Source organism: Lynx canadensis, chromosome F1 (genome assembly GCF_007474595.2).
Source record: "Lynx canadensis isolate LIC74 chromosome F1, mLynCan4.pri.v2, whole genome shotgun sequence".
NCBI classification, from domain to species: domain Eukaryota; kingdom Metazoa; phylum Chordata; class Mammalia; order Carnivora; family Felidae; genus Lynx; species Lynx canadensis.
Window position 1 is genome coordinate 41,300,831 of NC_044319.2, and position 27,492 is coordinate 41,328,322.

Here is a 27,492-nt window from a genome sequence, read left to right on the forward strand (position 1 = left end):
TATTTTTAAAGTGTACAACATTTTGATTTGATACACATACACATTGTGAAAAGATTCCCATCATCAAGTTAATTAACACGTTAATCACCTCACACATTTACCTTTTTTTGTGTGTGTGAGAACACTTAAGTTCTACTCTTTTAGCAAACTTCAGTTACACAATACAGTATTATCAACTGTAGTCACCATGTTATACATTATAGCTTCAGACCTTATTCATCTTTATATTTATTTTATTTTTGAGAGACAGAGAGAGAGAGAGAGAGAGAGAGAGAGAATGGAGGAGGGGCAGAGAGAGAGGGAGACAGGATCTGAAGCAGGCTCCCCTGCTGCCACCACAGAGCCCTACCTGGGGCTTGAACCCATGAACTTCGAGATCATGACCTGAGCTGAAGCTGGATATTTAACTGACTGAGCCACCCAGGCACCTCATTCATCTTTTTTTTTTCCCTTTTCTTTAGAGAGAGAAAGAGAGCACAAGCAGGGGAGAGGGGCAGAGGAAGAGAGAGAACATTTTAAGCAGGCTCCACACTCAGTGCGGAGCCCAACACGGGGCTCAATCCCATGACCCTGGGATCATGACCTGAACCAAAATCAAGAGTAGGATGCCTAGCTGACTCAGCTACCCAGGTGCCCCAAGACCTTATTCATCTTATAATTGGAAGTTGGTACTCTTTTTTTTAATCAGCCCCACCCTTTTCCCCCACCCCTTAAGACCCTGGCAACCACCATTCTACTCTATTTCTATGAATTTGCCATTAAAAAAAAAAAGATTTCGCATGTAAGTAATTATTTGTCTTTCTCAGTCTGGCTTATTTCACTTAGGGTAATGTCCTCTAGGTTTATCCATTTTATTGCAAATGGCAGGATTTCCTTCATTTTTCAGGCTGAATAATATCGTGTGTGTGTGTGTGTGTGTGTGTGTGTGTTTGTGTGTGTGTGTGTATGTGATGGTAAATTATTGAAAGCTTTCCCACCTCTGAGAATGAGAATAAACAAGGATGCCCTCTGTCATAACTTCTATTCAACATTGTAATGAAGGTCCAGCCAGTTCAATAAGGGGAAAAAGTAAGAAAAGGCATATGGCTTGGAAAGAAAGAGATTAAATTTTAATGTGATTATATAAAAAAAACCAAAGAATTTACAAACTATTAGAATTAATATGTGAATTTAGCAAGATCACTGAATACAAGGTCTATATATAAATACCAATTGTATTTTCTATATACTAAACACAAATAATCAGAAAATAAAGATTCCAAATGATATTATTTATAATAGCATCAGAAAATATCAATCCTATGCAAAAATTCTCAACAAAATACTAGCAAATTTAATTCAACACTATATTCAAACAATTATTCACCATGATCAAATGGGATTTATTCCTGGGCTGCAGGACTGGTTCACTATTCACAAATCAATAAATGTGATATGTCACATTAATAAAAGAAAGGATAAGAACCATATGATCCTCTCAACAGATGTAGAAAAATCATTTGACAAAATCCAGCACCCTTTCTTGATAAAAGCCCTTAAGAAAGTAGGGATAGAAGGAACGTTCCTCAACATCATAAAGGCCATATATGAAAAACCCACAGTTAATATCCTCAATGGGGAAAAACTGAGAGCTTTCCCCCTAAGATCCGGAACATGACAGGGATGTCCACTCTCATTACTGTTGTTCAACATAGTACTGGAAGTTCTAGCCTCAGCAATCATACAACAAAAAGAAATAAAAGGCATACAAACTAGCAAAGAAGTCAAATTTTCATTCTTCACAGATGACATGATAGTCTACATGTAAAACCTGAAAGACTCCACCAAAAAGCTGTTAGAACTAATATGTGAATTCAGCAAAGTCACAGGATATAAGATCAATGTGCAGAAATTGGTTGCATTTCTATACATCAATAATGAAACAGCAGAAAATCAAGGAATTGATCCCATTTACAACGGCACCAAAAACCATAAGATACCTAGGAATAAATCTAACCAAAGAGGTAAAAGATCTGTACTCTGAAAACTACAGAAAGCTTATGAAAGAGATTGAAGACAACACAAAGAAAAGGAAAAACATTCTATGTTCATGGATAACAAATATTGTTAAAATGCCTATACTACCCAAAACAATCTACACATTCAATGGTATCCCTATCAAAATAACACCAGCATTCTTCACAGAACTAGAACAAACAATCCTAAAATCTGTATGGAACCACCAAAGACCCCGAATAGCCAAAAGCAATCCTGAAAAAGAAAACCAAAGCTGGAGGCATCACAATTCCAGACTTCAAGCTGTATTACAAAGCTGTAATTATCAAGACAGTATGGTACTGGCACAAAAACAGACACATAGATCAATGGAGCAGAATAGAGAACCCAGAAAGGGACCCACAACTATATGGCCAACTAATCTTTGACAAAGGAAAGAGTATCCAATGGAAAAAAAAGACAGTCTTTTCAGCAAATGGTGCTGGGAAAAGAGCAACATGCAGAAGAATGAAACTAAACCACTTTCTTACATCACACACAAAAATAAATATAAATGGATGAATGACCTAAATGTGAGACAGGAGACCATCAAAATCCTAGAGGAGAACACAGATAGCAACCTCTTTGACCTCAGCCACAGCAACTTCTTACTAGACATGCCTCCAGAGGCAATGGAAATAATAATAAAAATCAACTATTGGGACTTCATCAAAATAAAAGCTTCTGCACAGTGAAGGAAACAATCAACAAAACTAGAAGGCAACTGACACAATGGGAGAAGATCTTTGCAAATGACATATCAGATAAAGGGTTAGTACCAAAACCTATAAGAACTTAACCAAACTCAACACCCAAAAAACAATCCAGTTAACAAATGGTTGGAAGACAAGAATAGACACTTTTCCAAAGAAGACATCCAGATGGCTAACAGACACATGAAGACATGCTCAACATCACTCATCATCGGAGAAATACAAATCAAACCATAATGAGATACCATCTCATACCAGCCAGAATGACTAAAATTAACAACTCAGGAAACAACAGACATGGACGAGGATGCAGAGAACGGGAAACTCTTTTGCACTGTTGGTGGGAATGCAAACTGGTGCAGCCACTCTGGAAAACAGTATGGAGGTTCCTCAAAAAATTAAAAATAGAATTGCCCTACAATCCAGCAACTGCACGACTAGGTACTTATCCAAAGGATGCAAACATGCGGATTCAAAGGGGCACATGCATACCACTGTTATAGCAGCACTATCAACAATAGCCAAATCATGGAAAGAGCCCAAATATCCATCGACTGATGAATGGGTAAAGAAGATGTGGTATATATATACAATGGAATATGACTTAACGATCAGAAAGAATGAAATCTTGCCATTTGCAACAACGTGGATGGAACTAAAGTGTATTACGCTGAGAGAAATAAGTCAGTCAGAGAAAGAGAAATATCATATGATTTCACACACATGTGGTATTTAAGAAACAAAACAGATGAACATAGGGGAGAGGAAGGAAAAATAAGAGAAAAACAGAGAGGGAAGCAAGCCCTAAGAGACTCTTAAAGACAGAGAACAAAAGATTTGAATTTGATTCAGTAGAGTGAGTGAAGAGATCCACTCTCACCCTTGTGAAAGCTTTTTGGTGTACAATTTTATAAATGTTAACACATGCATACCTATATGACAACCACCATAATCAACATACAGAACAGTCCCAGCCTTCTACTAAAATTCTTTTGTGGTATCCTTTTATTATCACCCCCCCCCCCATTCCTAATCCCTGGCAAGCTCTCCTTAACTGTTCTCCATCACTGTATTTTTTTTTTTTTGAGATTTCCATAGAATAGGAATCATATTAGCTTTTTGAGACTTCTTTCATTCAGCATATCTTTGAGATTCATTTGTATACAGGGGTTTGTATGAACACAGATTTTAATTTCTCCTGGGTAAATATCCAGGAATATGATTTCTGAATAATATGGTAAGTGTATGTTTAAGTTTACAAGAAAATGCTAAATTGAGGCTAAATTGTACCATTTTGCATCCCTACTAGCAATGTATGAAAGTTTCAGCTGTTCTGCATCCTTGTCGGCACTTGGTATTGCCAGTATTTTTAGTTTTGGCCATTTTAACAGTTGTATAATTGTATCTCGTTATGATTTTAATTTAAATTTCTCTAATGGCATCTTTTGAAAATCTTTTCATGTGCTTACCTGCTGTCTGCATATCCTTTTTGTTAAAGTGTTTTAGTCCATTTAAAAAACTGGGTTGTTTGTATTATTCCTGTTAAGTCTTGAGAGTTCTTTAAAGGACTTCATTCAAGTCCTTGGTCAGATATGTGATTTACAAATATTTTCTCCCAATCTAAAGCTTGTCTTTTCATTCTTTTAACAGTGCCTTTTGCAGAGCAAAAATTCTCATTTTGAAAACCAAGTTGAAGACCAATTTATCAATTTTTGTTTTGTGGCTTGTGGTTTTGGTGTCATATTTAAGAACCCTTGGCCTATCCCCAGGTCTTAAAGGCTTTCTCCCATGTTCTCTTCTAAGTAGTTTCTAGTCTTACATTTTACATTCATATATGATAGCTTTTGAGTCAGTTTTTATATAAAGTATGAGGTTTAGATCAATGCTTATTTTGGGGCACCTGGGTGGCTGACTTCAGCTTAGGTCATGATCTCTAACCTCATGAATTTGAGCCCCATGTCAGGCTCTGTGCTGACAGCTCGGAGCCTAGAGCCTACTTCCAATTCTTTGTCTCCCTCTCTCTGCCCCTCTCCTGCCTGCATTCTGTCTCTCTCTCAAAAATAAATAAGCATTAAAAAATATTTGATCGATGCTTATTTTTTGCCTACTGATGTTGTTTTAACACCTTTGTCAACAAGACTACCTTTTTCCCATTGAAATTGCTTTTGCACCTCTGTAAAAAATCAATGGGCCACATTTGTGTGAGATTATTTCAGGACGTTCTCTTCTGTTTCATTAATCGATGTGTCTGTACCTTTGCCAATATCACACTATCTTGATTACTGTAATTCTATAGTAAATCTTATCATTAGGGGTAATGGTTAATTTTATGTATCAACTTGGCTAGGCTGTGGTACCCAGGCATTTAATGAAACACTAATGTTTAAAAGAAATAAGTTTGCAGACTTTAAGTTCAAAGCATAAAGTCAAAGATAGCCAATAAACTCAATGAATAGAAGCATTGACTCCTGAGAAAAGGTAAACAATTCAGCAATTGATTAAAGGAGGGCTTTATTTTATTTTTTTAATATGAAATTTATTGTCAAATTGGTTTCCATACAACACCCAGTGCTCATCCCAACAGGTGCTAAAGGAGGGCTTTAAATGAGTATGATCAAGATCCCTCAAGGAGATAAATAAAAGAATACTATCCTTAAAGCTAGAACAAAAGGCTATAAAACAAAAGAGTCAGATATTAATTAGGATTGTGTAGCTATGAAAAAGAACTAACTAGGGGTGCCTGGATGGCTCAGTAAGTTAAGCGTCCCACTCTTGATCTTGGGTCAGGTCATGATCTCACATTCGTGGGATTGAGCCCCATGTCGGACTTTGTGCTGACAGTGTGGAGCCTCCTGGGGATTCTCTCTCTCCCTCTCTCTGACCCCTCCCCTGCTTGTGCTCTCTCTCTCTCAAAAATAAACAAATAGATTTTTTAAAAAGAACTGAACTAATCATAAATTAAAACTAAAAATACATTTACTGAAATATACAAAAATAAGAAGCCTTAGTCAGGGATATTTCTTAGTGGAGTTACTTCTGATGGCTCTTGGTGTTCTAGCTTCTGAGATAAATTCTGTGGTTCTGGCCTCAAGCACAAAGATACTGGAGAAGCAGGCCCAGAGATCACTTTATGACTGTACCTTATGTTGGAAGTATCTTGTTAGGCTGAGCTTGGTCAAACTAGATCAAGATTGGAGCAAAGGAGGGGCACCTGGGTGGCGCAGTCGGTTAAGCGTCCGACTTCAGCCAGGTCACGATCTCGCGGTCCGTGAGTTCGAGCCCCGCGTCGGGCTCTGGGCTGATGGCTCAGAGCCTGGAGCCTGTTTCCGATTCTGTGTCTCCCTCTCTCTCTGCCCCTCCCCTGTTCATGCTCTGTCTCTCTCTGTCCCAAAAATAAATAAACGTTGAAAAAAAAATTAAAAAAAAAAAAGATTGGAGCAAAGGAGTGAGATAGTCTTTGCTACAGATAAATACCAGATAAATCCCTTCTCTTTCTTTCTTTTTTAAATTATTTTTTTAATGTTTATTTTTGAGGGGGGGGGGAGGAGGAGGGGCAAAGAGAGGGAGGCAAAGAATCTGAAGTAGGATCCAGGCTCTGAGCTGTCAGCACAGAGCTCAATGCGGGGCTCTAACTCATAGACCTGAGCCAAAGTTGGATGCTTAACTAACTGAGCCACCCAGGCGTCCCACCCTTTCTCTTTCTTATCTACTGGTCTTTGGATTCCGTAAGCAAAGAATAGGTACTGAACTGCTGTTCTTATCCAGTATTCTCTGGAAATTATTGGACAGCCTTGATTATCCAGAGGCTTGCTACTCCAGGACCACTGATAACTTGTCCAGCTTCATATAGATGTCTTGGAAGGACAGAATGTTGTTCAAGAATTCTCCCTTTAGAACTTCCACTATGAATTTCTCAAGATTATCTCAGAGGTGCTGTGGCCCAGATCAGGGAATCATGAGAGGTTAAATGGGCATATAAGTCAAGATGTCATATAAACAGATGACAACTATTCTATGAGGCTATGAGAAACCCATTCATTATTCCAAGGAAGAATACAAGGTCATCTGTCATAAGAGCCCAACATACTCTTTGGGCTAATGCCAAAAGATGGAAATTCATTAAAATCTAAGGTTTATAGAGATGGCCCAGAATGTTGGTCATCTGTTTAAGTTGTTTGCCATCCTGTTGAAGCTGCAGCCATCTTAAAAATGGGATGTTTTTCTTGTTCACAAAATGTGCTGCCCTCTGTCCCCCAGGGGGAGCCAGTGGCTTGCTGAATCTGCACTGCAAGTTGGTACAGGTAGGTTTCAGGCTTAGAGAACAAAGCAATCAGGGTTCTTTAGTTAAAAACAGAAAGAACCAACTCAAAGTAGCTTAAGATCTCAGGGGTGTCTTGGGGTGCCTGGGTGGCTCAGTCGGTTGAGTGTCTGGCTTTGGCTCAGGTCATGATCTCATGGTCCGTGAGTTCGAGCCCCGCATCGGGCTCTGTGCTGACAGCTTGGAGCCTGGAGCCTGCTTCTTGTTCTGTGTCTCCCTCTCTCTGCTCCTCCCCTTCTCATGCTCTGCCTTTCTCGCTCTCTCTCAAAAATAAATAAACATTAAAGAAATTTTTTTTAAGATCTCAGGGATGTCTCATGAAAACAAGGAAAGGAATGCACCTGGATCTCAAGAGGAATTGTAATGACACAGAAAACCTAGTTTGAGTCAGAAGTCAGGAGAAATACCATCTTCACCTCATGTGCTGTGTTTCTTGGGGAGTATGCTTCCGTCTTTCTTGCCAGATATGCTTTCCTATACAAACCTTATCCACTTGACCAGGAAGCAGTCCATTAGAACCAGGTATATCCAGTCATACTTAAGACATCAGGATCAGTTTCTTTTACGTCAGGTGAAGAAACATCTCCTGGTATGTGATTTATTTATCCAGGCTTCTGATAACAAGGTAGGATAGGGAGGTTGTTTTTGATTTGCACAGTATGTAAGCTGATGTGTGAGGTAAAGTAGAAGGTTTAGGTGTTTTAGGTAATAATATGGTTGTCAGTTTGAGCCAGAGTCTGAGGGTCTAGGGGGAAATGTGGTCAGCATTTCAAAGTTCTTCCACATGCACAGTGGGAGCTGTCAACTCGTCCCATGTGGCTAAGACTTGGTCCTCAAAGCCATTTCATGTAGCTCAGTTTATGTTAGCATTCACTGAGAGGTAGAACAACTGCGTACCCAGGTGCCCAGGTGCTCTTCTTTTCTTCTTCTCCTTCTCCTTCTTCTTTTCTCCTCTTCTTCTTTTTTTGCATAACACAGAGCTCCTATGTTATCCAGAAGAAAGGATCAGAACAGGTGTCCCCTAACAGAGGATGCAGTATAAAGGTCTCTAAGGTTAGACTTGAGTCTAGCCCTCAAAGCTGACTGAGTCACGAAGCGCGGGCTTATGAGGCTAAGGAAGTTCTACCCCCTAACTTATTATGGTCTGCCCTTTGGACATGATGGTTGATCAAACCTCTTCAATTAATATCAATTCCTTCTTATCTGGTCCCATTTCAAACTAAACCATGGCTGCCCCTTGTCAGTTAACAACCTGATTCCCAAACTTTGTAGGGCTAGTAACAATTTACAAAAGCAAATCAGTGCACCTACTTGGACTGATACCCATCCTAAACAGAGCGTATTAAGAGAATACTGGTTAAAGGAGAAGAACAAACAGCTTTTTCAATGAGAGTGGCCAGATAGCGAGAGAACTAAGTATGTGACGTGCCATGGAATAGAGGGTTTCTTTTTTTTTCAACGTTTTTTTTATTTTATTTTTGGGACAGAGAGAGACAGAGCATGAACGGGGGAGGGGCAGAGAGAGAGGGAGACACAGAATCGGAAATAGGCTCCAGGCTCTGAGCCATCAGCCCAGAGCCTGACGCGGGGCTTGAACTCACGGACCGTGAGATCGTGACCTGGCTGAAGTCGGACGCTTAACCGACTGCGCCACCCAGGCTCCCTGGAATAGAGGGTTTCAAGGAGGATAGGATATCAATAGAAATACTAGAGTGAGAATTCAGAAAATGCATTTAGGAGGTCATTGGTGACCCTAGAGAGCAACCTTTCAATAAACAAATGAGTTTTGAAGCCAGAGTTCAAAGACACCAGAAATGACTAGGTGAAGAAACAAAGGCCATGGGTAAAAGCTCTATTGGGAGGGATATGGGGATATGTGTTTGGCATATATGTTTTTGAAAAACATCCTATTTTTAAGTAATCTCCACACCCAACATAGGGCTCAAACTCAAAACCCGGAGATCAAGACTCATACGTTGTACTGGCTAAGCCAGCTGGATACCCCGGCTTAGATGTTTTCAAGACAGAAAAGACTCGTGCGTGATTGGAACCTTGGAGAAAGGAGTTTATAGATAGGAAAAATATATTCATTTCTATAATTGCTGATATGTTTAGTTTAGCAGAATCAGTTTTCGAGTTTTGTTGTCCGTAAAATGGTGATCCTGTAATGAAGCTCTATTGCCCCCATGTGGTGTAGGCTGCCCAGCAACTTCATTCTAAACCAGGAATTGACAAACTTGCTGTAAACAGTAACTATTTTAGTTTTGAGGGAAAGTAACCACAGATAATACGTAAACCAACAGGTGTGACCATGTTCCACTAAAACTTTAAGTAATTTGCTCAAGGTTGAGGGGATCAGAATATGGCACCCCCAGATATGCCACTTCGGCATAAAGATTACTTTAAGCTGAGAGCATCTGAGATTCAACAGGTGCAAAAAAAAAAAAAAAAAAAAAAAAAGGCTTCTTAGAGCTTTCATTTTCTGACTAAAAGTAACAACTTCTGGGAAATAAGACTATCATAAATTCTCCCCGAGGGCAGATCTACTCCCAGGAGGAAGAATGAGAATAAAATCTACCTCAAATCCCTTATTTAGGGAAATGTTATGGCCCTGAAGAAGATGAAAACACCACTCATACCAAGATAGAGAAGCATTATCACAAACTTTTAATTTCCTGTTTGTTCTCCTGAAAATAATTTCTTTCCAAAAAGTCATTTGTTTTCCTGTAAGTGCCTTTCTCCTCCCCTCCTTTACCTAGTAAGGTGGTATACAGATAGGAAATCCTATCTTCTTTGAGTTATCACTGACGTCTCCCACGTGTGTGCATGCGGCACATGTAAATAAAGTGTTTTTCCCCCTCCTGTTCATTTGTCTTTTGTCAGTTTAATTTGCAAGACTCCAGCCACAGAATACAAGATGGCAGAAGAAAAGTGTTTTTCTTCACCTCCAAGGTCAGGTAGCTATTAAGTGGAGGAAAAGGGATTTAAACCCAGATATCTGCTTCTAGAAACTGAGCTCCCCCTTACTAAGCTACTCTATATATTATTTTTAACTGAGACTCCATCTTAACATAACTATTTTTACCATACACTTATTTTATTTTTAAATGTTTATTTATTTTGAGAGAGAGAGAGAGAGAGAGAGAGAGAGAGAGAGAGAGAAAGAGAGGGAGAGGATCACAAGCAGGCTCCGCACTGTCAGCACAGAGCCCAACTTAGGGTTTGAACTCAGGAACTGTGAGATCATGACTTGAGCTGATATTGAGTCAGGTAGGGGCCCCTACCGTACACTATATTTTAAATAAGGCATATAAAAAGTTAGTCACAGGCACTTTTCTCCAGATTTAATTAATGTACTTTTTTCAGTGCTACTGAATCTTACTTTGAATCAGGTTCTTCACACACCTTGTCTACAGCTTGGGCACATGATAGAAATTCATTAAGTACCTTTTGGTTTGTTTTCTCTCTTATAGATTTTCCCCCTTTTAGCCACAGTTTGACTCCACGTCTGTTTAGGCTATTAATATTATTCAAAGCCAAAGTTTTCATATGATTTTCTTCATTTTAGAGGTAGTATAGTGCAGTGGTTTTACATATGAGCTTTGAAGACAGTCCTCAGTCTGAATTCTGGCACTTGTCACTGCATGGTAAGTACTCAGTAAACATCAGCTAGTCTATTCTTTTTTTTTTTTTTTTTTTTTTTTTTTTTTTTTTCAACATTTTTTTTTTTTTATTTATTTTTGGGACAGAGAGAGACAGAGCATGAACGGGGGAGGGGCAGAGAGAGAGGGAGACACAGAATCGGAAACAGGCTCCAGGCTCCGAGCCATCCGCCCAGAGCCTGACGCGGGGCTCGAACTCACGGACCGCGAGATCGTGACCTGGCTGAAGTCGGACGCTTAACCGACTGCGCCACCCAGGCGCCCCTCAGCTAGTCTATTCAATCAACTAGAATGTATGCCTTTGTTCAATTTCCCCATGTTTTCTCTCCTCATGCAGAAGCAAAAAGGACCTTAGTCATCTTAGGTCCCTTTAAATAACCACCACCACCACAATTTTAACTATCATCACCATAATAGTAGCTGACATTTACTGAGTGATTACTATGTATTATTTATTATTTTTTCCAAAATTTTCTTTAAATTCAAGTTAGTTAATATACAGTGCAATATTAGTTTCAGGAGTAGAATTCAGTGATTCATCACTTACGTACAACACCCAGCCCTCATTATAACAAGTGCCCTCCTTAATGCCCATCACCCATCTAGCCAATCCAGCAACCCTCAGTTCGTTCTCTCTAGTTAAGAGCCTCTTATGGTTTGCCTCCCTCTCTGTTTCTATCTTATTTTATTTTCCCTTCCCTTCTCCTTTATGTTTTGTTTCTTAAATTCCACATGAGTGAAATCATATGGTATCTTATCTTTTTCTGACTTAATTCGCTTAGCATAATACACTCTAGTTCCATCCACATCATTGCAAATGGCAAGATTTCATTCTTTTTGATGGCTGAGTAATATTCCATTGTGCATTAAATACTTTCCATGAATTAATTTTATTATTTCAATAATCCTATGAAGCAGGTATTATCATTATCTTTATAGACAGGAAACTGAAGTCCAGGGAGATTAAATAACTTTTCCAAGGTCACAAGGATAATAAGTGGCAGAGATATTTTTTTGAACCCAGGCAAGTCTGACTTCAGAGTCCATACTCTTTATTACTTTTCTCTTTTGCTTTATACTGTCTCCAACAGAAAATTTTACTGTTATGTATTTCTTCAAATTAGAAGGAATAATTTTCTAATGTCTCAAAAGCAATGGTTACTAGGCTTTAGGGTTTCACATGCTATTAAAATTTTAAAGATTCTGATAAACAGCATAGATTTGCCACATTTAAGTTTTGACAAGAAAGGACCTCAAAACAAAACAAAACAAACCACCACCACTATCATTTACTATTAGCTTAAAATAAAGGATGATTTAATACCAAAAAAGTAGGATAGATATAACCTAGAACTTCCACTTTGGTGAGAACAAAGATTTTAGGACAATATTCTCCTTCCTTCTTAATACCAGGTTAATAGCTACATGCTGCTTGCATTTAGATACAACAACTCTTTTAGTAACTTTTACAACTTGTCTTTCTAGAGAGAACCTGTGTCTTTGGATCTGGAAGCTAAGACTGCCATTAATTAAAAATTGTTGCTTTTTAATAGAAAGTGGAATAAAAGATCTATAGGTGTTTTGTTCCACTAAAGTGGCCATAGGGCTTAACAGTCTGAGTGGCCTTACTTCTACTCTTGAAATTTCAAAAGATGAAATAAAGTTTCAGGATTAGACTTCTTTCATTCCAAAGCATTAGAGGAGTAATCATACTGTTGAAAATGAGAACATCTCAGTTAAAACCTTATTTTTTTGCACCTTTGATTTCCTCCAGAATCCCAATGCCCGAGTGTTTTCAACGAAGTGCCACATCATTAGAAATCAACATGAACGTTGGTCTTGTTAATTTTTTTTTTATTGATTACACTCTGCTGGCTGCATTTTGAACTTGACGACAAACATGAATTGTGTACACATGTAAAAATTTGGAACAATTCTCTTTTACGTAACAGTCTATTAGACCCTTGTTTTATGTTATACTTTAGATAAATTAAATTCGAATAGCTCAATTATAATCAGGTATATTCAGCTTCAATTATAACTTCTAATTGGTTCAAGCCTATTAGCACAATGTTAATAAAAGGCCAGTGGTTTGCTCCTAATGAACTTTTATGTATTACGTAATCACATTAAAAACCGGAGTCTCCTCAATACCTTAGGGTGGCATTCGCTAGTGGGTCCTGCAGTTTGGATGTCAAGACCAGTACCAGCATCTTTTGGGAGCTGCAAGGAAGTCAGAAGGACAAAGAACATAACTCAGAACACTAACTTCTTATTCGTACTAGCGCTTAGTCCAGGGTCCTGCTGTAACCTTCACTCGGTGACTTTTTTCTCTATCAATACAAAGACAATTTTCTCTCCTCATCGATCCTTCTAGTATTTTGTTTGGGGGACGGTGGTACATTGAAAAACTTTTAAGAACCTCCTTATCCATTTTGAGAGTTCAGAACTTTATAACTTTTGGATAAGCAATCAGAGCGAAGACTCTTAGAGACCCAGGTTGGACTACCAAGCACAAAGCTGACCACGTACGGATATTTGGGTCTGAAGTGAGCCTGGAGTGTGGACACAGGCGGTAGCAGAAAAATCGTTGATACCAGGGTGTAAACGCAGTTCTAGTCCACGCCGGCGTGGGTTCCAGGTCTGCGACACCAATTACCTCTCAAGAGGTGCGGCGAAATCCCACACAGCCCAGAACAACGGCAACCCAGACTCAGGTCGATTCCGTACGGAACCCAGACGCAGGTGATCCGTGGGCGCTGGATGATGACGTACTCCGCAGACCAGGCGGTGATTGGTTTCCGAACGGGGCGTCGACCGCCAACGCGACGCGGAGCCCTGGCCTAAGTCCTCGCGAGAGCGGCGGACTCCGGTGCGGGATGGCCGCTGAGCCGGGCGGAGCTGGCTCGCGGCTCCCGGAGCCGGCTCTCCGGCCCGAGGCATGGCCCGGGGTCCCGGCCCGCTAGGCCGGCCTCGCCCCGATACGGTCGCCATGCCCAAGAGAGGGAAGCGCCTCAAGTTCCGGGCCCACGACGCCTGCTCTGGACGAGGTGGGCGAGGGGGTGGGGGCGTTGAAAGGCTCATTGCTGGCGGCAGGGAGGGGGGCTGGACGGCGCCGGGGCGAGCGCTCGCTTGCCTGTAATGGGAGAGCGGCTGGGGCCGGGGACCTGCAGTGAGCAGGAGGTCTAGGCGGGGAGGACGCTGACGAGAGAAGGCCTCCTCCTTTGAGGGTTGATGCTGTATTTCAGTGACCGTGGCGGATTATGCCAACTCGGATCCGGCGGTCGTGAGGTCTGGACGGGTCAAGAAAGCCGTCGCCAATGCTGTTCAGCAGGAAGGTAGGCTGCCGACAAGTCTTTTCAGACTCAGGCCGTGAAGACAGAACTAGGTGTTTCGTTTTCCTGGGATCCTGCCTCAGTGTTTTTCTTGCAATCCTTTGGGCATCTTCCCGTAAACGTGTTTGCCGTCCTGAGTAGTCATTTATGTATTCGGAGGAGGGGAAAGGGAGGATTAGCCAAGAGCAGTAGCAGTTTCTGTAGCAGAAATATTTTATTTCTGTTTTTGCATCCAAAAAAAAATATATATCTTTGTGTACTTTTCTGTAATTTTCACTGCCTCCTTCTTGGTTATTCGTCTTTTTCCTGTGGTTCATATGTACTCTCAGTTATTCTGCAGTTTGCTTCTTTGTGTGATAACCTTGAAGTGTGCTTTTCCTTTTCTCATGCTTCTCTTACAAGCCTTTAACTCACAGGTCCCTGCGACTTGTGCTTTTATGGCACCCACTGACTCTAGCTTAGGAACAGGGTTAAATTGGATTCATTTTCTCTCATTGCTTCTCAGAATTTATGCAAACGAGAATGGCATTAACCTTTTGTTTTTTATCCTACAGGGTTTATAGTGGAAGAATAATAATGCACTCCCTTTTTCTTCAGGTCTGAAGTTGACACTTTTAAGGAGTCAGTCTCTGCAACTTTGGAGTCAGATTGCTCATTTGCTTTCCAGTGTTTTTGTATTTAAATGCTAAAATTTCTTTCTTTTTGGTTCTCCGCTTTCTTCAGCAGGCTCTCTCACACTATTGCTCTCCCCTCCCCCCTTTTTCTTTTCCTCTTGGATGCTGATATCCTGCCTAAGTCGTGTCATTTGTATTTCTGGATGGGACTCTGCCATCTCATTCTCCCCTTATTTTCTTCTAGTAAAATCTCTTTGTGGCTTGGAAGCCTCCCAGGTTCCTGCAGTGGAAGCTCTTTCTGGGGTTGGTGAGCCCTGTGACATCATTGACAGCAGTGATGAGATGGATGCTCAGGAGGAGAGCATCCATGAGAGAACCGTCTCCAGAAAAAAAAAGAGCAAGAGGCACAAAGGTATAGGGCTTGTTCGCTTTTGGTTCAGTCCTGTCTGTCATGATCACTTGAAGCTGTTCGCTTTCTCAGTAGCACAAGAGGTGAAGCCAGTGGAGAACCAGGGTTTGGATCTTAGTAGTGGGACAGGTTTAATATACTAGCGCTTTCTACTTTTGTCTACATTTGAGAGGAAAGGAGATTGGTAAGAGTCAGTAGGTTTCTGGAGTTGTAAATTCGACTGTACTAGCCATTCATTGAGAACATGTCATTGGTAGGTAAAAACCCATATGGTGACATGAACACAAAAAGCCTTTGCATTTCGGGATTTCTGAACAGGTGAGGAAGCAAAGATGTGACCCAAAACGTTTTCCTAAATATGTGGATTGTATATAACCAGTTTCATTTCAGCTGAGGTTAGATATTACTGTGGACTTTTAAGTGCTCTGCAATTGTTAATGTCTGCTTACGTGTAATAGATACTGTGGGAAATAGAAAATTATGTGATTTTATACTTTAGTGCCAATAAAACTCACACAAATGAAACAAAGAAAAATAAACTAACAGTATATAATGTGCCAGACTGTCGTGCGGTGGTTTGCTCTAGACTTCATGAATCAGACTTTCCTGGGGTAGCACCCAGAAGAGCTATTCTTAAAGCTAAAGTGGTTCCAGTGATCAGCTAGAGTTAGGGGAAGCTAATGTATAAGTGATATGTGTATTTTTGGTGTCAGATGTGCCAGAACTTTGACCTGTACTTGAGAGTCAGATAACAGATATTTGTATTTGTTAAAATATATTGGAACAATCAATAATTGGTGGACTGACACCGCTTTGCAATTATGCCAGTTATTGTCAGTGATACCACTGTTTTCCAGAAGGCCAAAGTTAATACTGACATTCCTTACGTTTCTTTGTTCCTTAATTTTTTGCTTGAAATCCCTACTCATCATCACCATACTTTTAGAGGTTTATCTTGCTTTGCTTTGTTTCTGGGCACACTCCAGAGAACAGCTTACAGACTTTTAAAATCTCTTTACTGACATAAAATTCGCTCCTTTAATGTGTACAATTCAATGGCTTTAGTATGTTTACAGAGTTGTGCAACCATGAACATGATCTGAGTTGAGAACATTTCTATCACCCCAAACCTCTTAGCATTATTCCTCATTTGCTCCTAATCCTCCTGGTCCCCCTAGCCTACCCCCAACCACTGATTTACCTTCTGTCTCTATAGATTTGCCTGTTCTGGACATTTCATATAAATGGAATCATACAATGTGGTCTTTTGTGTCTAGCTGTTTTCATTTAGCATGTTTTCAAGTTCATCCATTTTGTAGGATATAACAGTACTTCAGTTTATTTGGCTATTTTTTTAAAAAACATTAAAAAAGTTTTTTTTTTTTTTTTTTTTTTTTTTTTTTTTTTTTAGTGTTTATTTTTGAGAGAGACACACACAGTGTGAGCAGGGTAGGGGTAGAGAGAGAGGGAAACACAGAACCTGAGGCAGGCTCCAGGCTTTGAGCTGTTAGCACAGAGCCTGACGCGGGGCTTGAACCCATGGAATGCAAGATCATGACCTGAGCTGAAGTCGCGGATGCTTAACCAACTGAGCCACCCAGGTGCCCCTGTTGGCTATTTTGAATAATGCTGCTGTGAATGCTCTTGTACAAGTTTTTGTATGGACGTATATTTTCATTTCTGTTGGGTAGGAGTGAAAGTGCTGAATCACATGGTAACTCTGGTTTAACTTTTTGAGTAATTGCCAGTGTGTTTTTTGTAGTTTCCATTTTACATTCCCACCAGTAATGTAAAGAGTTCCAGTTTCTCTACATTCTCACCAACACTTGTTATTGTCTGACTTTTTAAATTAAAGCCATCATAGGGGCGCCTGGGTGGCGCAGTCGGTTAAGCGTCCGACTTCAGCCAGGTCACGATCTCGCGGTCCGGGAGTTCGAGCCCCGCGTCAGGCTCTGGGCTGATGGCTCGGAGCCTGGAGCCTGTTTCCGATTCTGTGTCTCCCTCTCTCTCTGCCCCTCCCCCGTTCATGCTCTGTCTCTCTCTGTCCCAAAAATAAATAAACGTTGAAAAAAAAAATTAAAAAAAAAATAAATAAATAAATTAAAGCCATCATAGTGGATGTCAGGTGTATGTCATGGTTTAGATTTGTGTTTCTCTGATGGCTAATGATGTTGAGCATCTTTTCATGTGTGCTTATTGCCCATTTGTATGTCTTCTTTAGAGAAATGTCTACTCAAATCCTTTGCCCATTTAAAAAAATTTTTTTTTAACATTTATTCATTTTTGAGAGACAGAGACAGAACGCAAGTGGGGGTGGGGCAGAGAGAAAGGGAGACACAGAATCCGAAGCAGGCTCCAGGCTCTGAGCTGTCATCACAGAGCCTGATGTGGGGCTCGAACTCACAGACCGTGAGATCATGACCTGAACCGAAGGTGGATGCTTAACCAACAGCCACCCAGGCACCCCATCCTTTGCCCATTTTTAAGTTGGGTTATCTTTTTATTACTGAGTTGTGAGAATTCTTTGTGTATTCAGGATACAAGTCACTTACCAGATACATAATTTGTGGCTTTCAGGTTTAACTATAATTCATCTTTTAGTTCTCTGCTCTGCTTTACTTTCATTAGGTTCCTTCATTCTAGTCAGACTGGTCTTTTTTTTTTTTTTTTAACCTTCTCTTTTTAGCTTCTTTTTAATGAAACAAATACAGAAGAAGAGAAAATAGTATAATGAGTCCCATATAGCTGTTACCCAGCATTAACACTTATCAACTTATGGCCATTTTTGTTTCAAGCACTACTCCCCCACCTCAACACACACACTGGATTATTCTGAAACAATTTCCGGGTATCCTGTTATTATCTGTAAATATTTTGGTAGTTCCCTCCAAAAGACAAATACTCTTTAACAACAACAACAAAATTAATCCTGTCTAAAAAGGTGAATAGTAATTTCTTAATAGTATCAGAATCTTGTTAGGCTTGGCTCTTTATTGCTGTCACATGTGTTTTGTTTTTCTAGGTCTCTGGGCTTTATGTTTACTGTTTATTTCACTTGGAATACTTTTCTCTTAAGCTATATCTATCAAAGTTCTTTATGTCCTTCATGGCTTATCTCCAAGAGGCTTTCTTTTACTGATTCCATTTCCTGCATCTTGAAATTTCTTAATAATGATGTTTCAAACACTGACAGTTCTTCAGTAGTTACCAAGTTTTGTCTCTAAAGATGAACATTTTTAAACAGCACTCTGCTTTGTAAAGCTCCTTATGGGACTCAGTGGGAGAAATTCTGATAGTCCTTTTCATTCTTCTTTAGGGAGAGATTTAATGTGGGAGAAGGTGGGGCCCAAACATGGCACACTTAACCTTAAATGGTTACCAGAAATTATAAGGAAGAATTGCAACCAGAGAAGAGGATGTTGTTTTGGAGGCGTTGGTCCGTGTAACGAAGAATCTAATGCAACAACCTGATTGAGTCATATAGCTGCAGGAAGCTGTTAGCTAAAAAAGTAGAGGCAGCTTTGGGGAGGTAGTGTAGGGTCCTTTTGCCCAGGAAAGAGAAGGAAGAAAAGTTCTTTTTGGATAGTTGTGTGACTAGGTCTGAATTACAGGTTAGGGTTAGGGTTTGTCCAGGTGCAGATATCTTTATAGAGTGTGAGTTTTTGTTTGAACTTGAGACATCTGATGGACCTCAGAGTTAAGAGAATGAACCCTGATGAGGTCTGAAGGAGGAGGAGGTGGGGATACGTTGTCACAGGGCATCTTTGAATACTGAATGCTCCTGGCCAGAATCATAGGTCAAACTGGCAATGAAACGAGGAACTGGAAGGAAAGAAACATGTCTACAGGCATTTATTGAGTGATGAAGATATGCTGTAACTTACCTGCTGTTTTATTTAGTTTGCACTTTGAGGCTTCATCATACCATTTTAAAATCAGTTTTTTTTTTTTTTTTTTTTTTTTTTTTTTTTTTTTAGAATGACTGAATTGAAGAAAATGTTTAGTGGATGGGGACTGTGAGGGAAATCAAGGGCAGAATATTTTGTTTTGTTTTTTTAAGTAGGCTTCATGCCTAGTGTGGAGCCCAACATGAGGCCTGAACTCATTACCCTGATATCAAGACCCGAGCTGAGATCAAGAATCTTTTTTTTTTTAATAACATTTTTTTAAAGTTTATTTTTGAGAGAGAGAGAGAGAACGAGAGAGAGAATGAGAGAGAGGACATGAGCAGGAGAGGGGCAGAGAGAGAGGGAGACAGAATCCGAAACAAGCTCTAGGCTGTCAGCACAGAGCCTGATGCGGGACTTGAACTTGGGAACTGTGAGATCATGACCTGAGCCGAAGTTGGATGCTCAACCGACTGAGCCACTCAGGCACCCCTGAGATCAAGAATCTGATTCTAAACCGACTGAGCCACCCAGAGGCAGAGTTCGTGGTGCAAAGCTAGAATTTGGAGTAAAACCTGGGTTCTGTTTACCTTAACCTAGTGCCAAGGTTGTGTCTTATTACTAATTAAATGGGCACAGTAATATTTTCCTTATTTCTGTTGAAGAATTATTGGAGTGGAATGGTATAATGTATGCAGAAGTACTTTGGCAAACTTCAAAATAGTGTTTGAATAGTTGTTAAATAAAAGCCTTTTAAGAATATGACCTAGTCACTTGGGCAACAGGAAGCAAAAGTTTCTAGCAGCTAGAATAAGCAGGAAATGATGAGCCTGACAGGCTTTCTTGGACCTGTTTAAAACTGTTTTTTTAACAGTGCAAGCCCTGGGAGAATTGAAATGATTGGGGATCTTAAGGTATGTGTGTAATAGAAGGTCAAAGGTTATATTCTCTTTTCTGTTTCAGAAGACCTGGACGGGGCTGGAGGAGAAGAGTATCCCATGGATATTTGGCTATTGCTGGCCTCCTATATCCGTCCTGAGGACATTGTGAATTTTTCCCTGATTTGTAAGAATGCCTGGACTGTCACTTGCACTGCTGCCTTTTGGACCAGGTTGTACCGAAGGTGCGACCACAGAGAGCTCACTCTGTTGTCTTTGTAGCTGATTTCATTGCTGATTGTGATTTGGAGCTACTGGCTGGTGACTGTTTTCACTTTCTCTGCTCCATGCCGGGCGTGAGCCTAGCTTTGGACTCCTTGAGCCCCTCTTTAATTTAAAATTGGTATTATTAATTCATCCAGGTAATTGTCTTCCCTATGGTTGCCCCCTCCCCCATCCAGTATCCACTTTCGACAAAAAGTCTTGCTTCAGGTCTCACAAAGAGTGGTCTTTGACTTTTCTTCATAAGTTTATTTTAACTAGAATTTTCAAAAGCTACAGATGTCTATCTGCTTACCTTTCTAACTGGGTTCATTGTTTCTTAGTTTGCTAATTATCATGAAGTATCGTAGAGTTTTTGTACTCATGTTGCCCGGTGTATAGTTGCAGAGGTGAGAGTGAGGAGCAAGTGAATGATATAATTAGTAAGACGGCTAGCTTTTGCTACCAGATGCAGAAATGTAACGAAGATTATAAACTCTCAGTAAGGATGTTATGGGGAGAGATGTTGAGGTGGAAGTATGTAGAGAACTTGTTGAGACATGAAACACATGAGTGGACTGCGGGATTACAAGATATATGTGAATTGGTTTTTGCATAGCAAAGAAGTAAAAATAGCTAAGAAATGAAGAAGTGGTGGTGGTGGTGGTGGTGGTGTGTGTACACGTGTGTGCATGGGAGAACACTGGGGACAAGCTAACTACTGGCCAGTAGAATCATACAGTTAGGTTCATATGGAGAGTAGGAATCCTAGGGGACCCAGAGCAGGAGAGATAGGTCACATATTGGTAGGAGTAATGTGTCATGTTTCAGGCACTACACGCTGGATGCCTCTCTGCCTTTGCGCCTGCGACCAGAGTCCATGGAGAAGCTGCGCTGTCTCCGGGCATGTGTGATCCGATCTCTGTACCATATGTATGAGCCATTTGCTGCTCGAATCTCCAAGAATCCAGCCATTCCAGAAAGCACTCCCAGCACATTAAAGAATTCCAAAGTAAGTGAGAATTATTGTCGGCGCCTAACTAGTGGACTCTTGTATGGTGGGCCTATTAATGTGGCTTATCTCCAGCTTTCTTGATGGGGAGGGCTAGGGCTATAGGTTCCAGGCTGCTAGGGGACTAATGGAAGCTTTCAGGACTCAAGGGTTTCACTTCTCTAAGACATTCCTGCTCTGCTGGGCTGGCTTTTCTTACCTTTACCTAAAAGCTTTCTTGTGCTTCTAGCATATTCTTTATTCTCTTTACTTTATTCTCATGCATTGTACATTGGATCACTTTAGATGGTTTTGATGGTTTGGGTTAGGAAGAGCACAACTCAAACGGTAGATGTAAACTGTAATTCTTACAAGGTGCTTTAAATCACGATGCAAAGATATAACACGAACACCTTAGTAATTTTCTTTTCTGAATGTGACCTTGATGTCTAGGCTTCTTGTTTCTTGTTGACCTCGTTAAAAGGTTTTGGTACAGACTTTAGCATATGCTAAGTGCCCACTGTTGCCAAGCTCTGGGCTAGGTCATTTCAGAGAGTATAAGGTACTCGCGCTCGTAGATTTTAGCTCTCTCAAATTCTTGCTGTGTCCTAGGCTATTTCTTATATCTTGGGATTTCCCCAGTAGTTTTTATTCATACATTGTATTCAAGTATCTGGCATTCTTCTGATTTGTAAATAGGTCTATTAGCCTTTGGTCCTTTCTCTCCTTTTCGCCATATTGAAATACCCAGCGAACCCACTTTTGCCGAGCTAGACCAGTACAACAGACACGATCACTTAGGCAAGTTGATGCCTCAGCCTGTTTCTCCTTCAACTAATACCGTTGTCTACATTCTGTCTCTTATGAGTTGTGGGTAAATTTTATTACTCTGTTCCTACCCCAGCTCTGGTGTTCTATAGCACTTTCCGTTCTCTTCTATTCTGTTTCTGCGCTTTGGGTGTTCTGATTCTTCTCGCCTAGTTTAGCTCCAGTGTGATACTATTCTACCTGCTACATGTTGGTTGAAAGGGTACTGTTGGTTTCAGGATTATCGAGGTTCCTTCCAGGATTGCAAACTGAGATGATCAGGGTTATGGGCTGAGCTCAATTTAATACCACACTCGCTGGTGGCTTTAGGGCAAGAGTAGAATGCGGGGCGAGTAGAATTTCACCCAGCAGCTGCTTCCGCTAGTAATATGAGTGGACGGTATATCATCTCACACTTGCAGTTTGCCTCCCCCAGAAACATTTGATAGTATCAGACCAAGTATGAGGAGGTGGGGATCATCCCAAAGCTACACATCATGCCAGGTGTGAGTCATTTGCTGGGAGTAGAGCAGCACTGGGCGAACTCCTCATGCCTGACACATCCTAGCGGCTCCAGTGCACAATGCAAGTGCTACTGCCTAAATCGAAAATACCTCTGGCTTCATAGTCTTATCACTTATATTAATTTTTGAAAAGTAGATTATAAAAAGCCAAGGTGGTGAAACCTAAGGTCTTATTCCAGATAGTAAGCCCAGGCCTCTTGGCTGCTTCTTTTGTGCCTTGTTGTTAGAGATCTCTTAAGAGGATGTGGGACCTGCAGTGGCAGGTGTCCCATGCATGGCCTTGCCACTTGTATAACCACAATCGCATGGCATTCAGGGAGTTGGCAGCATGCCTAAAGGAAGTTGTCCCACGTTCCTGGACTCCAGCTTTTCGTATTTGATTCTCCCTCTCTCTCTTTTCAATAGCATAGCTTGTATGGGACACTGGAGCCGTTGTGATGGCAGCAGAAGTGTCTGCCCCTTAAAGCCAAGCCCATTATTTTTGATGGAACAGCAGGACGTACAGGGCATGTCTGAAGGGCAGGACAGCTGGCACGGCGGACGACCCACCCCTTATCCCCTGGGAGGTACTTAACTTCTTGTGTTAACCCTAGCTGTAGCCTGACTTTCACTGAGGGGCTTACTTGAGACTGAATTCAGCCCAGCTCTGTAGTTTTCACATCGGCTGTCTGCTCCCAGAAGGTCCTGAGTGGCTTGCTCCTGTTACAGGACCGGCCATCTCTGCCTGCCTTATGGCTTTGTTATCATCTTGCCTGGTGGCTACTGGCTGCCCTTATATTTTCATATAGAGGAGTGGCTTGCTGAATCAGAATGTCCCAGTCTCTAGAGACCATGTTTCTGTCTTTAAAGATGAGAACAGTGGGGGTTGACCTCAACAGCATCTGAGGTTGACTTATATTGGTCCCTCTTCTCTTTACTGAATAACCCTGGGACTGTGTCTTTTCATGTTGCACCAGTGTCAAATTGGCGGGGAGGGGTCTCTATCTGTGCCAAAGTAAAATCTCAGCATTGGGACTGTGGCTGGCTTTAGAGCTGTCAAACAGGTTTTTGCTGGTTATTTTTTGTGACCTTATTTTGATTTTTTTCCTTTTCTGTCTTATATTTATTTATTTTTGGTTTACTTTATTTTTCTTTTTCTTACAGTGCTTACTTTTCTGGTGCAGAAAGATTGTTGGGAACAGACAGGAACCAATGTGGGAATTCAACTTTAAGTTCAAGAAACAGGTATGTAGTCGTATCTTCTTGTTGTTTTTCAGGCACTATGCTGTTCTAATAAATTTCACTAGGCATAAAACTGCCTTATTAAAATCAAATAGTACACATCAAAACTTACAGAAATGCCATGAGAAGAAAAGGAAGGAGGAATTACCCTATGCGAAAGAGACCTCATGGTACAATAGTGTAATGCAAAGTGGGCACTGAATCGGGGAACAAAGAGCTATAAAAGACACATGGGAACAATTCAAGAAATTTGAGGATGCTGTGAATATGAGATGATAGGAAATTGTTGTTAATTTCTTAGGTATGACGGTGACACTCTGGTTATATGTGTCTTCATCCATGCTGAATAAAGTGGTGCATCAGTGCTGCTTTCAGATGGCTTTGCCCCTTCTGCCCCCAACGTGCGTGTGATTTGTATATGTGTGTATACATAACATGAGAGAGAGGTGGGAGGAGAGAAAATGGAATATCTAATGATAGAGGGTATACAGGAGTTTATTGCACTCTTTTACTACCTTTTCTGTATAGTTGAAGACTTTCTAAACATGGGAAAAAGGGGAAAACTTGTTATAACAATGTACTGGGGTTGTTTGCCTGTCACTTTTTGTTTTTCAAAGCAAATGTATTTGCAAACAACAGTGATTTGTATGGTTTTACACCTGAGTCCGTGTGGGGAGGCCCTGAGGAAAGGGGCTGCCAAGAGGCTATGTATAAGAGGAGATAGTATTCTACTCTGTCTCTGCCTTTTGCTTGGACTATACCTGAGATCTTGGCCTCTGTGAGGGTCTGCTTTGCTTGTCTTTACTTCTTGTCCTCAGCAGGCTCATTTCTTCCTTCTGTCTCCTCTACTTAGTATCTTATGAGGAGATGCATTATAAATGCGATTAGTTATCCTGCACTTGATGGTAGGTGAGTTACAGATAGGTTTATAATGAGAGTAAATCATATTTTTCCATTTGATTTTTTTTTTTTTAATGTGGTTTTAAGGAAGAATTTTGGCTCTAATCATTTGATGTTAATAATAGGTCCTCAATCTGTGATACCCGTTAGATGTTGATAGAAGGTCCACCATGGGATGTTTCTGGGAAGGAGCTGCAGGGCAGTCTCAGCAGTGTTCCAGCTGAGACCGGAATTAACTGCAGAAAGGTGAATGCTGAGATTTCCTTTAGTTCTGAGACTCACAACTCTTTTATTTATGGTGACTGGAATTAGACGGCTACTTCTGCTTCTGTCCCATTTGTGCAGCAGACGTTCTTTGGAGTCCAGCAAGTCACAAGGAATTTGCAATCTTTCAAACATTGGAGAGCTTCTGATAGAGCTATAAGTTTCCATTTCTTGCCAGAAGGCCGGAAATCCTGCCTAAATGAAGCATATACCCATTGCCACATTGCTTATCCTAATGTGTTTCCTCTTCTTTCAAAAGGCAGGTTTTCCTTGATCTGTATAGAAACCAATATGTCTATAAAGAGAGGAGGTGACAGAAGAGGGATCTCATCCTTTTGTTGAGCCATAGGACTTTCACGGGTGGAGTCTTAGAGCCATGAACATTTCCTCTAAGCTATGAGAGTAATTCTCAGTTCTCTTCAGTCCCCTAGATTAAAGAGCAAGTGTATGGGAGGGTTGCAGCCTCCCATTCAGTACGAAGATGTTCATACCAACCCAGACCAGGACTGCTGCCTACTACAGGTCACTACCCTCAACTTCATCTTTATTCCAATTGTCATGGGAATGATATTTACCCTGGTAAGTGGGGACAGCGTGTCATTCTTAGCTCTTTTACATACTCTCACTATATGGAGGGCTGGACAGAAATTTATAAATTTAATCATCAAGGAAGAAATCTTTGAAGAATAATTTTTTTTAAAAAAAAATTCTGAAAGCAGATTTATATATTAGGAACAGATTTATGGAGGAGTTAATCATATCTGAGAATGTCTTATCTCATTTTTTTTTGCATCTTTGTATAGTTATCGCTAATATTGGAGAAACATCATCCTTTCAGGGATAATATGGAGGCTTATATATGAGCACTGTATGTCAGGACCTTGAGGCATGCTTGTGGTGTCATAAATGGAATACTAAAATGTAGGGTGACCACTCGGTCCCCTGTGTGATGGTGACTATTCAAGCCTTAGCCAAGAATTAGATTAGTAAACAACAAATATGTCTCTGGCCTATTTTCCAAGTTTTTAAAAATTTTGACTGGATTGGGAACTTGAGAGTTCATGCGATTTATCTTCGCTGTCCTTTAGGCTTATGTTCAGAGCTGCGTGGGGTTCCAACCTCCACACTGAAAATAGTTTTATTCTTTTTTTAATGGTAAAATAAATAATGTATACTTCATGGAAAGAACTTAAATAATACATAAATACATCGAGAAAGGAAAGGTGACCTAGACGTTGACTGTCCTATAACTATTAACTTTTTGGGAGTTGTTCTTTATTGTGTCCATTATTATGTACATGCATACGTCCACTCTCTTAAATAATTTTGTATAATTGAGATTATATCATACATGCTGTGTTGGTTGTTAGGCAGCTCTCCCCTCCCTCAAGGTTAAGTCACATTAATGACCTAGTTATATATTCAGATTCCCTGTACTTCATGCTCCTACAGTTCTGTACAGACCAACATATACATAAACATATTTAGAGATTGTGTGGTTTATTTTACCAAACATGTGATCAGATGTATGTTTCATGCATCTTGTTTGACTTGCTCAAAATATCTCATCAGGATGCCTTCAAGTCATTTCGTATAGCTCCCACCCAGTTTTTAAAAATTGACTTCAGTGGTAGTCTGTGTGTGTGTATCCTGATTTACTCAGCTATTTGAGAAGCTTTCTTTAGCAGAGTTTAAATATGAAGAAATTTCATTTTGTGGCCCAGCCAGTGTAAATTTTGTCTAGACTGTCTTATTTCAGAGTAAGCCGTAGGAAAACAAGGTTGTTGGATTTGGGGACTGAATTTGCTTTTTCTCTGCTAGTTTACTATCAATGTGAGCACGGACATGCGGCATCATCGCGTGAGACTGGTGTTCCAGGACTCTCCTGTCCGTGGCGGCCGGAAACTGCGCAGCGAACAGGGCGTGCAAATCATCCTGGACCCAGTGCACAGCGTTCGACTCTTTGACTGGTGGCATCCTCAGTACCCATTCTCCCTGAGAGCATAGTTACTGCTTCTCGTCGCTGAGGGCAGCCCTGAGCTGGGCCAGTCCATTAGTAATCAGATTCCGGTTTGGAAGGGGCGTCCGGATTGTATATCTGGTCAGTAACGCACGTGCTCTTCCAGTTCCCCGGGCTCCTGGTAGGGGAAGGAGAAGGATTGAATCGAGAGGAAAAACAACTATGATTTATAAACATATTTTAATGTAAAAAATGTGCATTTGAAAGGAGAAACCTGGCCCCATTTTCTGTGTTAAACCCCATTTGGTGCTATTGAGTTTGTTGTTCCTTATTCTTTTATCCCAGCAAAAATGGATGATCTTGCTCTAGGGAAAAATTAAACTCTTGAATCTCCAAACAAGGAAGTTTCAGCCTTCCCTTGTGATCAGAGAGGAGCCTTAGAGGCCTAAAATTGTTGCTACTATTGCTTCCCATTAAGCTCCCCCTCAAATTCAAGTGAATATTTTCTCTTCTCCCTTTACCCTCCTCCAGAAATAAAGCAGGTGACAGGGTTTTCAGAATCTTAGAAGATTGACTTGTGTATCTTTCTTTAAAAATCACTTTTGGATATTTGCATAAATATTTTTTTGCCAATTTGGATTTTTGCACGAGGCTTGATAGTGGTGGTGATGATGACTTTGTGCCCTTGGTACTATACTAGGAACTTTACATGAT

The 27,492-nt window shown here is 40.6% G+C and overlaps 2 protein-coding genes across 6 annotated transcripts in view; one reads left to right on the top strand and one right to left on the bottom strand.

Annotated features, from left to right (window-relative positions):
- Positions 1–13,473, bottom strand: part of LOC115505374 (alpha-1,3-mannosyl-glycoprotein 4-beta-N-acetylglucosaminyltransferase-like protein MGAT4E) — a 32,480-nt gene extending 19,007 nt beyond the window's left edge. Inside the window, exons 1-2 of one of the 3 annotated variants that reach the window (XM_032591801.1) lie at positions 13,387–13,473; positions 12,882–12,950 (exon numbers count right to left, since the gene is read on the bottom strand). The gene's annotated coding sequence lies outside the window, so the exon portion shown is untranslated. Of the gene's footprint in view, positions 1–12,881 lie in introns of all 3 variants that reach the window. The other 2 variants (XM_032591800.1, XM_030302974.2) reach the window with 2 other exon arrangements.
- A 117-nt stretch (positions 13,474–13,590) lies between these two features.
- TMEM183A (transmembrane protein 183A) lies at positions 13,591–27,343 on the top strand. Of its 3 annotated transcripts, none has more exons than XM_030302471.1 (8): positions 13,591–13,777; positions 13,976–14,065; positions 14,921–15,088; positions 19,936–20,095; positions 20,943–21,123; positions 23,577–23,657; positions 25,242–25,397; positions 26,640–27,343. In XM_030302471.1, exons 1-8 carry the CDS (start codon positions 13,669–13,671, stop codon positions 26,823–26,825), a joined length of 1,131 nt encoding a protein of 376 aa, XP_030158331.1. In that variant the 5' UTR covers positions 13,591–13,668; the 3' UTR covers positions 26,826–27,343. The 3 variants fall into 3 exon arrangements, with proteins under 3 accessions (XP_030158331.1, XP_030158332.1, XP_030158333.1); XM_030302472.1 differs by having other exon boundaries at positions 19,939–20,095; XM_030302473.1 differs by lacking the exon at positions 14,921–15,088 and having other exon boundaries at positions 13,592–13,777.
- Positions 27,344–27,492: the final 149 nt, after the last annotated feature.